The 18,532-nt window shown below is 42.9% G+C and overlaps 1 protein-coding gene across 1 annotated transcript in view; it reads right to left on the minus strand.

The window, feature by feature from the left end:
• Positions 1 to 511: 511 nt before the first annotated feature.
• The window catches only part of PPT1 (palmitoyl-protein thioesterase 1), a 28,601-nt gene continuing 10,580 nt past the window's right edge, over positions 512 to 18,532 (minus strand). Inside the window, exons 6-9 of the mRNA XM_007952689.2 lie at positions 5,405 to 5,495; positions 4,301 to 4,399; positions 2,880 to 2,951; positions 512 to 634 (exon numbers count right to left, since the gene is read on the minus strand). Coding sequence (XP_007950880.1) covers positions 512 to 634; positions 2,880 to 2,951; positions 4,301 to 4,399; positions 5,405 to 5,495 — 385 coding nt within the window. The remainder of the gene's footprint in view (positions 635 to 2,879; positions 2,952 to 4,300; positions 4,400 to 5,404; positions 5,496 to 18,532) is intronic.

Genomic DNA, 18,532 nt, shown 5'->3' on the forward strand with positions numbered 1-18,532 from the left:
TTGCTAAGATGCCATAGAGGCAGCATATTACCCAAGCAATACTTTCCCAAGCACAGATTAAATCTCCACCAGCAAAACCAAGTATTTAATATAACTCGGGCATTGGTGCTAGTGTTTTAGTTAAAATGTGACTTTTCTAAATCCCCCAGAAAAGGTATCTGCCCTTAGGATCTTTCGTTGCTTTGGTTCAGTCTCTTCTGGACTAGATGCAGTTCTGGCACTGATCTGCAACAGACTCCCTTTCCTGAGACTGAGTCTAACCACATAAAAGGGCTGTAAAATAATCTCCATGGTTATTAGCTAATTAAACTTGCATTCTGAACACCATATGGTGATAGGACAAGGCAAAGGATAAGATTCGGATCTTAGATCTTTCCGAGCAGGGCATGTTAGATGATGACGGGAGAAGGATTAGTTGCAAGCTGGATCTGAGCTCGGGTTTTGATGTGATGGGAACCATCTCCCACACTATTTAGAAATGGAAGGAGCTCCCCTGGCTGCAAACAGAGTTTCACTTAAGGAAGGGGATGATGTGGGCATCAAACCACTCTTCAGACAGTTGTAGATGGTCCCCTTCTGCAGCCAGGAAGACAAGCTTTCCTGCCTTGTCCATTTCCTTTAGCCCCAGGCGGTCCTGCAGAGGGAGACCATAATTAATCATCAGGGCTCAGGATACATTTTAGAGTAAAATAGTAATCGAGCGTTAATACGAAAAATAATCTCAAAATGAAGTTTTTTCTCTGAGAATTAAAATAATTAAGGTGTGTTTATAGAAAATGCCAAAAATGATACCTTGTTCCAGTTTTTTTCCTGAGCATTAAGAATATATATGCAGTCGAGATTGTTCTATACTTAGTTTTACATTCTGCTTTCTGAAAAGCCTCCCAGAGTTTCTGGAGGATGGCCTTTGAGTAGATAAGCCACAGACAAAACTGCCTGAAAATGTCATAGTTAAGTGGACCAAGCCCAAGAACAATAGCTAGGTCACTTAACATATAACCTTTAGATACCAAACCTGTGGCACTTTCATACCCTGCAGTGGAAAATGTCATTCCTTACAGCCTGGGTGGCACAGAACATAGACTTCTGGTTGGGAAAATGAGCAGTCTGTGGCTACCATCAGTTTGAGTTTCACAATAAGGAAGTTCTTAGTTGTAATTTCTAAAACTCTTGACCCTAACTTCCCTTTCTGTGTTCACTGTAACTGGAGAAAATAGTGGAGTTGTCAAAAGATTTCATTTTATTTGGATCCACAGCCATCACCCATGGAAGCAGCAGTCAAGAAAACACAACAAACTGCATTGGGCACATCTGCTGCAAAAGACCTTTAAAATCTTAAAAAGGAAAAATGTCAGTTTGAGGACAAAGGTGGGCCTGACCCAAGCCATGGTATTTTCAGTCACCTTATATGTATGTGAAAGATGGGTGGTGATGAATACCAAAAAGAATCGATACATTTGAATTACAGTGTTGTTGAAGAATATTGAATATACAGTGGACTGCCAGAACAATGAATAAATCTGTCTTGGAAGAACTACAGCCAGAATGTTCCTTAGAAGCAAGGATGGCAAACCTTCATCTCACACACTTTGGACATGTTACCAGGAGGGACCAGTCCCTGGAGAAGGACATCACACTTTGTAAAGTAGTGGGCTAGAGAAAAAGAGGAAGACCCTTGACGAGATGGACTGACAACCGTGGCTGCAACAATAGGCCTGGAACACAGCAATGATACAAGGATGGCTCAGGGCCAGGCAGTGTTTCATTCTGTTGTATATGGGGTCGCCATGAGTCAGAACTGACACAATAGTAACTTCCCTTTTTCCTCTCCCAAGCTGGGGCACCAAATGAAAGAAAAGCCAACAGAAAACTGACTTCTGAAATTATCTGGAGGAATTCTAGCAGAAGATGACTGGTACAGATGTAGCATTTGTGCATTTTTTGGGAGAGTCTTATCTCTGATATAAAATCCTCGGAGTATGAAATTTTCTAGAACTGGAAGTAAGGAAATACTGCTTGAGAAATAGGATCTACAGCCAAACAAAATCCACAGCTCTCTTTCCATTCAGCCCCCTGCAGAAGTAGCTCAGCCTGTCAGTTCTTTAAATGCAGCACCTTAACACTGATTTCTACACGTATGTTGTTATGAGCTGCAGTCAAGTTAGCCCCCAACTCATGGCAACATTATGCACAATGGGATAATAACCACTGTCAGCCATAGTGTTTTCACTGGCTGATTTTCCGAAGTAGATCACTGGGCCTTTTTGTAGTGACTCTTCATGTGGATGCTCCAATGAAACCTGTACAGTATCACAGCCACATGTAGGCCTCCAATGACAGATGGGTGGTGGCTGCACATGAGGTGCACTGGCCAGGAAATGAACCCAGGTTTCATATACGCAAGGCAAGATTTATATCGCAGAACCATCACTCATCACTAATGAAATGCCAAGCACTGTACTTGGTTGCCCCTGCCACATCTGTTTCATCAATGCTTTAAAGGAACCCCTGTTTTCTATGCATTCATTGTGTATGGAGTCTTCTTGGATATAGTAGAATGCACCTCAGCAAAGGAAGCCAGTTTTAAATGTTCTTACCGAAAGGAAAAAGTCAGAAATGATGTGACTATCGTGTATGCTCGAAGAGTAACATGAGGCACAGGCCCTTCCATCGTCAGGATGCAGTAGACTTCTGTAAGCTAGCACCTGATATGCCAGTGCAACAATCAACAAGCCTCACCCATATGAGACCCAAGTTAAGATGCCTCATGAGGACCCAATACTCTCTCGAGTGGCTCTACCACCAAAGGACCTAGCAGCTTTAGGAACCAGGAGCTACAAAAGCAGTGCTAACGTAAAACAAATCTCTACTTCAATTACCTGTATGTACAAAGTGGTCTCCTGTAAGGGGATGGTTTCCTTGTCTTGGCCACTTCTGTAAAATCCAAACCACTGCAGGAGGGGAAGAAACAGCAAGGTCAGAAAATACACTTAGCACACACTGCCACTAATTTAAGACTGGCTTGTAGCTAAGATCGTCAACAAACTGAACATAAAGCTATATCGCAAGAAGGAAAAACAGGTATGTGTTGAGTCATCTCTTTCTAAGGGTGAGTCCTGAGGGATGTTCCTCTTTCCACAGAACTTTCCATTTCCTAGAATTTCTGCTTCCTACATTTATTGAGCGCCTGCCCTATATAAATCACCGTGCCAAATTCTAGGCATTAAAAGATGAATATATGGTCCCTGTTCCAAGAAGTTCTCAGTCTAATGAGACACGAAAACAATTCTTTAGCACAGGGGTCAGTAAACTTTTTCTGTAAAGGTCAGACACAAAACAGTTTAGGCTTTAAGGGCCCATATGGTCACAACTACTCAGTGCACTCACTAATGCAAAAGCAGTCAAAGACGGTATGTAAAGAATGAGCATGACTGTGTTCCAATAAAACTTTATTTATAGACATTGAAATCTGAATTTCATATAATTTTCACATGTCATAAAATGTTCTTTTTCAACCATTTAAAAATGTAAAACCCATTCTTAGCTCAGCAGGCTGGATTTGGCCTGTAGCCATAATTTGCCAACCCCTTTTGGTATAATACGAAGAGTGCTCTAACAGCCTAATGATTCTACAAGAGGAGGCAGTACTGCCTGGAATAGGGATGGTGTCCTGGGGATAGTGACATTTGAGTTTGGCCTTGTCAGGGCAGGACATTCTAGAGATGGAAAAGCATGAAAAAAGGAGGGAGAGCACATGCCAAGTTTGAACATTTCCAGTAGTCCAGTGTGACCTGATGAGAGGCTATATGAAATGGGTAGTGATGGGAAATGAGGCTGGAAAGACAGAACAAACCTCAATCAAGGCAGATCTTGAATGCCAAGCTTAGGTACTTACAGATTTTGGGTTAGTGCTGCATTTTTGGGTTATAGGTCCATTTGAGGAGCTCTGGTAGCGTAGTGCCTAAGGCACTTGACTGCTAACCAGAAGGCAGGCGGTTCAAACCCAACAGCCTCGGAATCCCAAGGAGGGGTCACTACAGCACATAACAATAACAACAACAGGTCCATTTGCAAATCTGATGGAAATTACAGACCCTTCCCTAGAGAATACAATTACATAATTTTACATATACTTTTTGGGAGTTACAACTTAAAAGGTTATGGCCCTTGGGTGAAAAACTCCTGCCCTACACAAAAGTTAGTAGAAGGGACTGAAGGTCTGTTTCCAGGAAGAAGCTGTGTTTGAATGCTGTTCACTTCTATCATCTCTTATCATGTTGTGTCCTGAGCAGTGTCTCACCTCAGAATCTACAGGGTCCACGATGGAATCATTGAGGAATTTCACCATCACAAACTTCTTCAAGGCCATCAGGTTTTTCTTGTAGGACTCACTGACACCCTGGAGGAAAGGTAGCAACACCTCTGTGGAACTGCCCTTGGATTTCAATGGGAAGTTTTAAGCCTCTTAGTGCTCTAGTCTCCCTGACTGGGCTACCATGTTTCTTTTCCAGTTCCCTGCCCAGAGGATACATTTTACAGCCTTTCCAGCCCATCCTACCGGATTGATACTCCCCACTGACCATGGCACCCAGTGCAACCATGAATCTGCCACAGTGCACTCCAGAGGCACTGTTACACAGGCAAAGCTGCCTGCCAGAGAACCCCAAGGCCAAGTAAGAAGCTGCAACTCTGGGCAGCTGTGTGTCACTAGTCTGTATTCTTCCCCTTTTTTTTTTTTTTTAAATTCCTCAAAATAAGCCTAATATTGAACCATCTAGTTTACCAAAATCTCCCAAACCAAGTCTGTGACATACTCAGTCACTCCTGCTATTGGTAAATCTCTCTTATAAGAAAATTTGCCCCAAAGGGACCTGCTAGGAAGGCTTCTGTAATAAAGACACACACACACACACAAAAAAAACCAAACACTGCCACTGAGTCAATTCCAACTCATAGTGATCCCTTCTGGGTTTCCAAGGTGGTAAATCTTTACAGAAGTAGATTGCCAAGTCTTCCTTCCAAGGAGCAGCTGGTGGGTTTGAACCACCAACCTTCTGGTTAGCAGTCAAATGCCTTAGGCAGTGCACCACCAGAGCTCCTTCCTAATTAAGACAGCAGCTGAGAATTCCTACATAATCCAGGCAGCAAACAAATGAGTTTGCTCTGCTTCTTCAACACTAGGGAAAGGCAAGGACTTAAGGGAAAAAGCCAAATCATTTCAACTTCCCTAAAAGGAACTAAATATCGTAAGCACAGCCTCAAAAAAACAAACAAAAAAAAAACCAAACTTCTGTTTCCCAGGTTCTGCTCAGGATATTTTGGGCGAACAGTCACGTTGATTGTTCATGATGCCCTGAATAGAAAAATGAATGCATGACTATGGCAGCCTGCTTTGGGTACTTACCCTCTCCTGATTTATATCTGCCAGGAAGATGCTGTGGTTGCGGTATGTGTCCTCCTTTATGGGGTCATGCCAGTATTCTGCTTGCACCAGGCTGCAGAGAGAAAGAAGAATGGAGGTGACCAAGCTGCATGTCAGCACATGTGGGGCTTCTGCCTGTGTACAGACCATCAGAAGACTTATAAGACAAAAGGCATAAGCCCCTAAGTCCTAGGCCCTGAGGAACCAATGACAGTGGCACATGATGGTAATCAAATGCATAAGTTTGAAAAGGGTAAAATTCACACTTACTTAATGAGTATCTATTATGCAAATCACCACAAAGACAGAGAAGGGTCTTGCCCTCCAATAAGGGAAGACAAGATTCCTACCTATGAAACAGTTTATCAGCCTGAGACATGGGCTGGCTATTCAGCACAGTATAGCAACCCCAAATGGTTTAGGAAAAGGACTCATCAATATTTGGTTCCCTAAGGCATTGAACTTTAACCTACATACGCCACCAGGTCATGGCACACATGTTGTCCTGTTCCTACAACTGTGCCTCCTTTGCTTTCTACTCATCCTTCAAAACTCAGCTCAAACATCATCACCTCTTCCTCTTCATCTACCCTCCACTTCTCCATCCACCCTGCCATCCTCAGACAGAGATGGACGTCTCACCTCTCAATCACAAAGCATTTATAATACTGTCCAGTGATGACATCAGTTTTCAGTATTCTAGCATGCCATGCCATTTTTAAGTACAATAAAGCATGTATTTTGGTGGTTACAATACTATTATTTCAGACATGGGTCAGGGATTCTGTTCACACTTACTTTCTTTCCCATCTCTCTCATTCTCATTCCCTTCCCACTCTTCCTCCCCAAACTGGCACCCCAACAGGTCTCCTGATAGCTAGTTTTCACTTACTCCTTTCATCTCCACACCAGAATTTCTACCACAAATAAATAAAGGAAAGGGTTAAAAAAAAAAAAAAACCACAAAAAAAAACTGAGCATAGATCTACAGGGAGCAGCCCTCTGAGGAAGAAGAGGAATTAGATCAAGTTGGTAGGGAGAGAAATAAAAATTGTAACAGGAGCTCCCCAGCCAGAGTGGAAGAGCTGCCCAGTGGTGGTGGGCCTGGAAGCTCCACTCAGCGGAGCAGGAGGGCACTAAATACATCAGCGATGACTGGAGCGCCTCACACCCAGGAGCAGACAGGACTGAAAGCAAGCAGCAGTCAGATCTGCAGCAGTTAGGGTGACATAATCCATTTATAAATGTATTTGAGAACTTTTAAATGCTTAGTTTCACTGTTAAAAATCTGATGAACTCTGAACATATATAAAATATTGATGTTACTCATTATCTTGTCATTTTGTTCTAGTATTGCTGTTGCTTATCTCCACCACTTGTCTGTCAGGTTGTCTGTCATACTATAGCTGCCTGCCTGTTGCTGTGATCCTGGAAGCTATGCCACTGGTATTTCAAATACCAGCAGGGTCACCCATGGTGGACACGTTTCCAGATTAAGACTAGCAAAAGGGACATGGCGGTCTAATTCTGAAAAAATTGGCTACTGAAAACATTATGAATAGCAAGTGGAACGTTGTCTGATATAGTGATGGAAGATGAGCACCTCAGGTTGGAAGGCACTCAAAACACAACTGGGGAAGAGCTAGCTGCCTCCTCAAAGTAGAGCCAATCTTAATGATGTGGATGGAGTAAAACTTTCAGGATCTTCATTTGCCGATAGGCCACAACTCAAAATGAAAAGATATAGCTGAAAACATACATTAATAATCAGAACATGGAATGTACGGAGTATGAATCTAGGAAAATGAGAAGTTGTCAATGAAGTACAATGTTGTCAGTGATAGGATAATACCCATACACCTATAAGGAAGACCAGTTAATACTATTATTGTTCAAATTTACACACCAACCACTAAAGCCAGAGGAAGAAATTGAAGAATTTTACCAACTTTTGCAGTCTGAAATCGATCAAACATGCAATCAAGATGCACTGGTGATTGGGATGCAAAAGCTGGAAACAAAAAACAGGGATCAGTAGTTGGAAAATATGGCCTTGGTAACAGAACCAATGCTGGAGTTTGCGTAATAGAATTTTGCAAGATCAATGGTTTACTCACTGCACTTTTTTTTTCTCAATGACATAAACAGCATATATACATGTGGACCTCACCAGATGGAATACACAGTGGTCAAATCGACTACATCTGTGGAAAGAAATGATGGAGAAACTCAGTATCATGAGTCAAAACAAGGCCTGGGCCCACCTGTGGAATAGACCTTCAGTTGTTCACATGCAAACTCAATTTGAAGCTGAAGAAAACTAAAACAAGTTCACAAGAGCCCAGAGTACAATTTTGAGTATATCTCACCTGAATTTAGGGATCATCTCAAGAAGAGATTTGATACACTGAACACCAATGACAGAAGTCCAGATGAACTGTGGGATGACATCAAGGACACAGTTACTGAAGAAAGCAAAAGGTCATTAAAAGGACAGGGAAGAAATAAAAGACTAAAATAGATCTTACAAGAGACTCTGAAACTTGCTATTGAACAGAGAATAGCTAAAGTGAAAGGAAGAAATGTTGAAATAAAAGAGCTGAACCGAAGATTTCAAAGGGTGGCTCGAGAAGACAAAGTATTATAATGAAATGTGCAAAGATCTGGAGTTAGAAAACCAAAAGAGAAGAACACACTCAGTATTTCTCAACCTGAAGGAATTGAAGAAAAAAATTCCAGCCTCAAGTTGCAATACTGAAGGATTCTGTGGGCAAAATATTGAACAACATAAGAAGCATCAAAAGAAAATAGAAGGAATATACAAAGTCACTGTACTAAAAAGAATTGGTTGACATTCAGCCATTTCAGGAGGTAGTACATGATCAGGAACCGACAGTACTGAAAGAAAAAGTCCACACTCTACTGAAGGCACTGTGCAAAACAAGGCTCCAGGAACTGAAAGAATACCAATTGAGATATTTCAGTGGAATTGACAGGATACCAGTTGAGATATTTCAACAAACAGATGCAATGCTGGAAGTGCTCACTCATCTATGCCAAGAAATTTGGAAGACAGTTACCTAGGCAGATAATTGGAAGGGATCCATATTTGTACCCATTTCAAAGAAAGGTGATCCAAAAGAATGTGGAAATTATTGATCTATATGATTAATATCCCACGCAAGTCAAATTTTGTTGAAAATAATTCAAGAATGGTTGGAGCAGTACATCAATGGTGACCTGCCAGACTTCCAAGCCTGATTCAGAAAAGGATGTGGAATGAGGGATATCATTACTGATGTCAGACAAATCTTGGCTGAAAGGAGAAAATAGCAAAAAGATGTTTCCCTGTGTTTTATTGACTATGCAGAGGCATTCAACTGTGTGGATCATAACAAATTATGGATAACATCATGAAGAATTCCAGAACACTTAACTGTGCAAAGGCAGTCATTCAAACAGGACAAGGGGATACTTTGTGTTTTAAAATCAGGAAAGATGTGCATCAGGGTTATATCCTTTCATCATACTTATTCAACCTGTATGCTGAGCAAATAATTTGAGAAGCTGGACTATATGAAGAAGAATGTGGCATCAGGTTTGGAGGAAGACTCATTAACAACCTGCAACATGCAGATGACACAACCTTGCTTGCTGAAAGCAGAGAGGACTTGAAGCACTTACTGATGAAGACCAAAGAATAGAGCCTTCAATGTGAATTACACCTCAACATAAAAAAAGCAGAAATTCTCACAAGTGGACCAATAAACAACATCATGGTAAACAGAGAAAAGACTGAAGTTGTCAAGGATTTAATTTTACTTGGATCCACAATCAATGACCATGGAAGCAATAATCAAGAAATCAAACGATTTCTTGCATCAAACGATTTCTTGCATTGGGTAAATCTGCTGCAAAAGACTGTTTTGAAGTGTTAAAGACAAAGACGTCACTTTGAAGAATAGGTACACTTGACCCAAGCCATGGTATTTTTAATACTTCATACACATGTGAAAGCTGGACAACGAATAAGGAAAACCGAAAAAGACTTGAGGCACTTGAATTGTGTTGAAAAATAATACTGAATAATCCATGGATTGTCTAAAGAATGAACAAAGTTTTCTTGGAAGAAGTACAGCCAGATAGAAGCGAGGATGGCAAGACTTTGTCTCTTATACTTTGGTCATGTTATCAGGAGGGACCAGTCCCTGGAGAAGGACATCATGCTTGGTAAAGGAGGGAGTGAAAAAGAGGAAGATCCTCATTGAGATGGAGTGACAGACACAATGGCTCCAACAGGGCTCACACACAGCAACAACTGTAAGGAGAGTGCAGGACTGGGCAGTGTTTTGTTCTGTTTTACAAAGGGTCACTGAGTTGGAACCGACACAGCAGCACCTAACAACAACATCACCTATCATGTTGGTTCCCTGTCTCTTCCTTATAGGACTACAAGCTCTTTGTCCAGAGCAAATGCTCAGTAGTGAGGGTTTGCAAATGGAATACACTGATGTAGGGATGTCAGACAAACTATGAAAGAAGTGGGCTTGGTTTAGAGGTATGGGGAAAAAGCAGCATGGTTAGAAAGAAGAATAAAGGAAGAAGAACATCAAGAGTAGGTGGTATGGCAGCATTCACAATGAAGGGAAAGCTGGACAGACAGGAGTGCATAGTAAAGAAAGGCACAGGGAGGGGGTAGGCACAGGGACAGGAGGGGAGGAGAGTTTGTTATGGCTGGGGACGGTAATCGGGGCATGAAATCAAATGTGCACAAACTGTTGAATGCAAACCAGATTTTCTCTGTAAATCTGTACCCAAAGCACAATAAAATAAAATAAATAAAAAAGTGGGTGATATCCACACATCTATTGTCAAGTGATTTTCAACAAAGGTGCTAAATCTACCCAAGAGAAGGAAGTGTCTCTTCAGTAAATGGTGCTGGGGTTATTGCATTTCCATGCAGAGGAATGAATCCGGTTTCATGCCTCACACCATACACAAAACGCAATTCAAAATGGATCAAGGACCTAAATGTGAAACTAAAACCATAAAATTCTTAGAAGAAAATATTGGGGAGTGCCTGGCAGGCCTAGTGTTAATGACAGATCATCAGATACAACAATAAAAGCACAATCAGTAAAAGACATAATAGATAAATGGGACTTCATAAAAATTAAATACTTTTCTTCAGCAAGGGACTTTATCAACAAAAAGGAAAGACAACCTACAGACTGAGAGAAATTTTTTTGGGAACCATATATCCAATAAGGGTCTAATACCCAAAATACAGAAAACACTTCTATAACTTAATAACAAAAAGACAAACATCCCAACCAAAAAATGGGCAAAGGACTTCAACAGTTCACCAAATGGCCAACAAATACATGAAAAAATGCTCAACATCATTAGTCGTTAGAGAGATGAAAATCAAAACTACAGTGAGATACCACCTCCCTCTACTACAATGGCAATGATTTTAAACAAAACAAAACACAGTTGTTGATGAGGTTGAAGAGAAACTGGAACCCTCCTCCATTGCTGGTGGGAATGTAAAATGGTACAGCCACTATGGAAAATAGTTTGGTGGTTCCTCAAAATGTTAAATATAGAACTACTACATGTTAATTATGAGTATGTACCAAAACCAAGAGTCTTTGTGTGGTACACACAGTTCAGTGCTGTACTACAAACTGAAAGGTTAATGGTTCAAACTCACCCAAAGGCTCTTTGGTGACCTACTTCTGACAGCAGCCTTGGAAACCCTATGGAGCAGTCCCACTCTGCACACATGGGGTCACTATGTGTTGGAATCAACTTGATGGCAACTAACGGACCAACCAATACCAACAAAACCAAACCCACTGCCATCGAGTTGATTCCAATTCATAGCAACCCCAACGTGCCAAAGAGTAGAACTGCTCCATAGGAATTTTTTGGCTGTAATCTACGGAAGGGAGCTCTGGTAGCATAGTGGCTAAAGCACTTGACTGCTAACCAGAAGGCTGGTGGTTCAAACCCACCAGCCACTCCTTGGAAGGAAGGTTGGGCAATCCTACTTCCGTAGTGATACTGCCTCGGAAACCCAAGGAGGGGTCACTATGAGTTGGGGCCGACTCAACGGCACATAACAACAACAACAACAACAATCTACGGAAGCTACAAAAAGGGCACGTAGGCTGCATCTTCTGATCTCTTCTGACTCCACAAGGGGGAGACAGAATCACCATCAGCAGCCCAAGGCTTACTCCTATGAGGCCAGACATCTCAGCACCCTCCAACCTTTTTATTAACATCATTAGCAGCCCAAGGCTTATCCTGTGAGGCTAGACATGTTACTACCCTCCAACCTTTTTACCAACTCTTACACCAACTGTCCCTCCCACAGCACTCACTACTTCTCTACGGGGTTCAACAATTCATTGCAATGGCCACACAGAACTGAATAGACAATACTCAGGATTGTAGGGTTTATTAGGGAAGTAACAAGCTACAATTCAGGTTCAGGAATGCTCGGGATATTATTTTTCGATCAGGATCGTCTCCCCTCTATGCCCTCAGGCATGCCTCTTTAGCCCTTGACATCTCGGCCTGGCCTCTGCCCTGCCCGGTCAAGTGTTAGAAAGCTCTTTCAGCTCTGCCGATAGGTACACCTAGGTGCACCCCAGTCCACTAGCATGCCTCCTGCCCAGTGGCACTCAGCTTTCTTGCTCCATGGCCACTCTGTCTTGTGCCACTTGGTTCCACTTCTACCATCTCTCTGCCAGGCATCTCTGACAGGTGTCTCTGCCAAGGGCATCCAGCACAGGGATCTCCAGACCAAAGACAAACTCCTCTACTTCACCTCCGACTACTCTCTCTTGATGGCAGTGAGCTCCCCCTCTCTGGCTCTAGGAGGGCTCATTTTAAGCCCAGCAGCATAGCAAAGCTAACCAATCCTTAAATTAGAATTCCATACACCTTATTTGCGATGGTCCCACCCAGTAATCTATTGGGAGTTACAAAGACTATGGCTAAAAAAGCCTCACCAAGTAATTCACTGCAGGTCTTTCTTCCACAGCACCAAGTGGGTTTCAACTGCTAAACTTTTGGTTAGTAGCCATGTGCAAATCACTTGCACCACCCAGAGACCTCCTATATAATTATGTATCTATTTATTTATAATGGACAGGAAAGATACACTCAATTTCTTGACAGTAGTCATCACTAGGGAAGGAAGGCAGAGAATATGACCTGTGAGAGTGATCTAGAAGAATCCAATTTTATCTGAAATATTTTTGTTCTTCAAATAATAATCTGAAACAAGTATGGCAAAGTGTTCACTGTAGCTCCTAGGTACAAACTAGTTTGTTACATTACTCTCTGTACTCTTGTGAACTGCTAAAAAGTCTCTGAGGGAGTCTGAGTGGGATGCCTCAGTATTTCCAGAAAAGGGGATGGAAAGCTCTTCAACTGAGAGCAAATAAGCAGGGAAAGTGGGACGGAGTCACAGAGGGCCAGGAAGAGGACAGGGAGCGGGGCATGGAGGGTGCAAGCCCTGCCAAGCACTGGGGCCTACGAACTACTAGCCAAGGTCGAGAGGGGCGAAGGGGAGGGCAAGCTGGGAACATCAGAGCTGGTTCAGGAGAAGATGAGCGGACAAGGGAATAGTTGGTGTACAAGGGAATATTTGCTGTGGGAAAGGGTATGAAGGGCAAGGGGGAGCAGAAATGGCAAAGAGAAAACTGAAGAAGGAGAAAGCCAAGCAGGGCTGACGGCGTCTGCACAGGACAGAAGGGAACTGTTGTGGTGGTTGTTACAACAGAACGAAACACTGCCCAGTCCTGGGCCATCCTCACGATCCTTGCTATGCTTGAGCCCATCATTGCAGCCTCTGTGTCACTCCATCTCATTGAGGGTCTTCCCCTTCTTCACGGACCCTCCACTTTACCATGCATGATATCCTTCTCCAGGGAATGGACCCCTCTGACAACACAACCAAAGTAGGTGAGATGAAGTCTGGTCATTCTCGCTTCCAAAGAGCATTCTGGCTGTACTTCTTCCAGGACAGATTTGTCCTTTCGGCAGCCCGCGGTAATTTCAGCACTCTTCACCAACTTCACAACTCAAAGGCATCAGCTCTTCTAGAGGAAAAACTGGAGGGCAGATTTTACACCCAGAAAGGTGAGAGAGAACTGGCACACTCACACCCTTCCTCACTGCTTCCACCATTCCCAGCCAGAGGATGGGCTTGGCAAGCTCTTCCTAACTTGATACTGATGGTGACATCCAACTTGTTAAGGGTGAATTATCAAATGTGTAGAGGACATCTTCTGTGGTCTGTACTTAAAATAATTCTCCCTTGTCTGGGAATTATGCTCTTCCTGCTCCACCTTCTGGGTACAGGGGCGTATATGGCTGGTACAAAGTGGTCCCACTTCCTGACCACAGCAAATGACAGCAGAGGTGGGTACCTGACCTGATCTGAGGTATGGGCCCAGTCCCTAAGAATCTGAAACTGAGACTAAGAGATTCTAGCCTCGACTAAAACAGAGATTAAGAATTTGGAAGCTGTGCAAGGCCACCTTTCAGCACGTGGGTAGCAGGAGAGGCTAGCAAATATGGTGAGAAAAAACGCAGCAGAGACAGAGAGGAGCAAGGATGACAGTGGGAGCGAGGCCACTGTGGCTCCCGAGGGCTCCTGTTTCTTGATTTCAGTCCCTCCCTCTGAGGCTCTGGCTACCAAAACCTTGGGAATTCTCTTTTCAAATTTACTTTGGTTGATTTGGTGTCTTCCTTGCAACCAAACTCCCCCCAAATACAAAGGGCAACCAGGGGCAACACTGCAAAGAGAAAACTATTGCCTTTTGCTATTTTACAGAAAGGAAGCTCTCCTCATTGCCTTCTCATCACTTTACTTGGCTACTTGCCTCTTTCAAGTCTCATACTGGCCACCTATTGAAATGAGATTTTACTCATTAAAAGTAAACAGCAAACAAACCGATTCTACAAAATTAGAAAGTATTCTAAAAGTTAATCTGTAAGCAAACTGTTGAGAACTTAGAAGGCACTTTCCCATGGAAACTGTTAAAAATGGTGATCTGCATCCCAGCTCAAGTCTAGCTTCACCTACAATGTTGTAACACATACCCTAAGTCACTTCTTTCCTCTCCATCTCATTGTCATAACCTGGTGTCCAAGCCATCATCATTTCTCACTTCACTAGCTCCCTGTATTCTCCCTGCTCTTCCTACAGCCCCTTACAATCCAGTCATGAAACAGTGGAGAGCTTCTGAAAACACACTCAGGTCATACTATTCCCCTGCTTAAAGCTTCTCATGATGTTTAGAATAAAACTCACATTGTTTACATGGCTCACAAGTCTTGCATGATAGAGCCTCTGCTTCTCTGTTCAACTCTCCCCATCTATCACTAAACTCGAATCAACTAGGCCTAAAACAGGCCATGTGCTCTCATCCTTGGAGCATCTGTACTGGCTGTGCCCTCTACCTGATTTTTATCTCCTTAGTTTCTCCCATAAGGAGCTCTGGTGGCACAGTGCCTAAGGCATCTGATTGCTAACCAGAAGGTTGGCAGTTGCAAAAAAGGGCAAGGAGGCCACATCTTCCAACCTCCTCTAACACTACAAGAGGAAGACAGGATTACCAGCAGTACCCCAAAGCCTATTCCTACAAGGCCAGACATGCTGCCTCCCTCCAGCCCTTTCTCCAACCGTTCCTCCCAAAGCACCCACCACACCTCTCTCCTGGGTTCGATAATTTGCTGCAGTGGCCACACAGAACTCACAGATTATGGGGTTTATTAGGGAAGAACCAGGCTACAATTTGAGTTCAGGAAAAATGCTCAGTCTCTCTCCCCAGCCCACCGTCTCTCAGCCAAGTCTCTCACAGTCTCTCCCCCAGCAGTGCGTGTCCCTCGGTGTCTTACACAGCAATGCATGTCTCTTGCATCTCTTTCCCAGCAGCACATGTCTCTTTCAGGGGTGCGTCTCTCTTTCAGCAGCATGTCTTCCTCAACCAGTAATCAGAGAGAGTTCTGCCTCTAGGAGGCCTCCTTTTGAGCTTGGCAGAGTGGCCAAACCAACCAATCATAACAACAGAATTCTAAGCACCTGAGAGAGAGCTTCTGATAACATTGCGTTGTGCCATGCCCAACAGAAATAACCCAGGTGGATAACATTTACAATCAGGAGCTCCTCAGTTGCTCATTCCACCACTGAGTTTACAATGACTTATGGGTAGAAAAGCCACACTAAGTAATTTACTACACTGAAGCAGTTCAAACTCCACAGAAGGAAGGGAAGAGCAAGCTACTTCCATAGATTTACCACCTCGGAAACCCAACAGGAGTTGCCATGAGTCAGAATCAACTTGATGGTAGTGGGTTTGGTTTTTTGGTTTTAGTTCCTCCTATGCTCCTTCCTTCTCCTTCAGCTGCAGCTTAAATTTCTTCAAAGACCATTCTGTCCAAAGTAGATGCCCCCTCCATGACTCTCAATCACTGCATCCTATTTCTTTCTTTCACGGTCTTTTTACTATTAGAGGTTATCTAGGGTATCTGTTTACCTGTAGCCTTCTTTTCCTTGTAAAATTCTTTTCCCTATTAAGTATGTTACTTCATGGGAGTAGAAACTCTATCTTGCTCGCCACTGTATCTTCAAGGCCCACAAAATCAAAAAACCAAATCCATTGCTGTTGAGTTGATTCTGACTCACAGTGACCCAACAGGACAGAGCAGAACCCACAGAGTTTTCAAGGCTGTTACCTTTACAGAAGCAGAATGCCCTATCTTTCTCCTGTGAAGCAGATGGTGGGTTTGAACTGGAACCTTTCAGCTAGTGGCTGAGCACTTAACCACTGCACAGCTGAGTAAGTATTTTAAACATAGCACCACTAGTGAAAACCAACACTGCTCTGCCAACACTGAAATCTCTGTGCCATTAAAGAAATACCTGACAAGAAGGGAGATGGTCCACATCTTAGAGTGCCAGAAAGGCTCAGGAATAGAGGCACAAGGTATCCTGAGATGGTGGGATAAGTGGGTAAGACTGAAACAATTTGTTGTTGTTGCTGTTGAAAATCTTTATCAGGAATGGTCAAGTTTCCAATCTTCTGCAGAACCCAGTGACTATTCTTCTGCCACTATGACAGGAGAAATAGAATTTCTGCCAAAGGAGCTCTGGTGGCATAGTGCCTGAAGCATTTGATTGCTAACCAGAAGGCTGGCGGTTCAAACCCACGAGCCACTCCTCGGAAGGAAGGTTGGGCAATCTACTTCCGTAGCGATACTGCCTCAGAAACCCAAGGAGGGCTCACTATGAGTTGGATCCGACTTGATGGCACTGCATTTGGTTTTTTGCTTTTTTTTGGCTCTGCCAAAACAGTTACCACCATTCATCTGCTTTTCTTTTCTTTCAAAAATGTATTATCATCTTTTATTAACTCTCATCTCCTCTCTTTTTCTCTTTGCCTTGGTGAGTTTATCTGTTTTTATTCTTTGGCTATCACTTCATTAAAGTTTAAGGAGTAAATGGAGATTAAATGCATCAATCTATCACTTTTAATCAGAATCCAGGTGTCACTTTTTCTTCCCACTCACTGCTCATTTATAATCACTAACAATTCTTATTGCCAAGGATTGTGTCTTGGTTTACAAAACAAAGAAATACCGGCAGGCCCCGAGTTCCGAATGGGCTCCTTTCCTAGGTGTGTCTTTTAAGTTGAATTTGTAGGAAGTCAGAACAGGTACATATGCTTCTTATTTACTCTTACTTTAGCGCAAGAAAAAAGAGTTCTGGTAGTGCAGTGGTTAAGGCATTTGGCTGCTCACTAAAAGATTGATGGTTCAAACCCACCAGGTGCTCCACTGAAGAAAGATGAGGCAGTCTGCTTCTGTAAAAATTTATAGCCTTGGAAATACAATGGGGGTCATTATGAGTCAGACTCAACTTGATAGCAGTGAGTTTGCTGGGGTTATTTTAGTGCAAGAAGGCTCCAAGCCTTTTCAATGATTTAAAAGCTGATACATTCAGCAAATGAAAGTGATTGTTAAGAATTTGTTGCAAATAAGGGTTGTTTCAGTTGTTTCACAGTGAGGACAAATTTAAGTAACATTAAATGGCAAGTTGTAAGCTGGACATTCATAACCGTGGGGACTGCCTGTACAGAGAAAAGGATGGATTTCAATCATCTGAACAAGAGTTAAACAAACAACAAAAAAACACTCACTGCCGTAGAGTTGGATCCGACTCATAGCGACTCTTCCTTGGGTTTCCAAGGCAGTATCACTACAGAAGTAGATTGCCCAACCTTCCTTCCGAGGAGTGGCTGGTGGGTTTGAACCGCCAGCCTTCTGGTTAGCAGTCAAAGATGCCAAACACATCCACGAGAACAGAGAATATGCAGAATATAAATAACCAAGCTGTGCCTAGTAGAAGTCAGGTCAACAGTGCAGCTCATGAGCTGCCTGAGGGGAAAAAAAGGAGGTGGGGATGCAGAGTCATCCCGCCCTGGACATCAGGTGGCACTGCTGAGCCCAAGACTGCTTAGCCCTGGTGATGCAGAGTTTAAGTACTCAGCTAATGAACCTGAAGGTTAGTGGTTCAAACTCACCATTTGCTCCACAGGAGAAAGATAACGGAGTCTGCTTCTGTAAAGATTTACAGCTTTGGAAATCCTACAGGGCAGTTCTACTGTGTAATGTAACACATGAGTTCATCTGTCCCATGTACTCTGTCTGATAGGGTCACTATGAGTCAGAATCAACTCAATATCAATGAGTTTGGTTTCGGTTAGTGTAGGCAATAGGTCCCTCCAAAAAAACCAAACTCACTGCTGCTTAGTCAGGTCCAACTCATAGCAACTCCTCCTTGGGTTTCCAAGGCAGTATCTCTGTGGAAGTAGATTGCCTAATCTTCCTTCTGAGGAGTGGCTGGTGGGTTTGAACCATCAGCCTTCTCATTAGCAGTCAAATGCCTTAGGCACTGCACCACCAGAATTCCCTACAGGTCCCTAGGTGGTATAAATAGTTTGTACTCCACTACTAACCAATGACTTGTTCATTGCAAACACCTTTTTTCAACAACACAAACGGAGGCTGTACATGTGGACTTCA

This window comes from Orycteropus afer, unplaced genomic scaffold (assembly GCF_000298275.1).
Source record: "Orycteropus afer afer isolate SDZICR_OR568_19922 unplaced genomic scaffold, OryAfe1.0 scaffold00355, whole genome shotgun sequence".
Lineage (NCBI taxonomy): Eukaryota > Metazoa > Chordata > Mammalia > Tubulidentata > Orycteropodidae > Orycteropus > Orycteropus afer.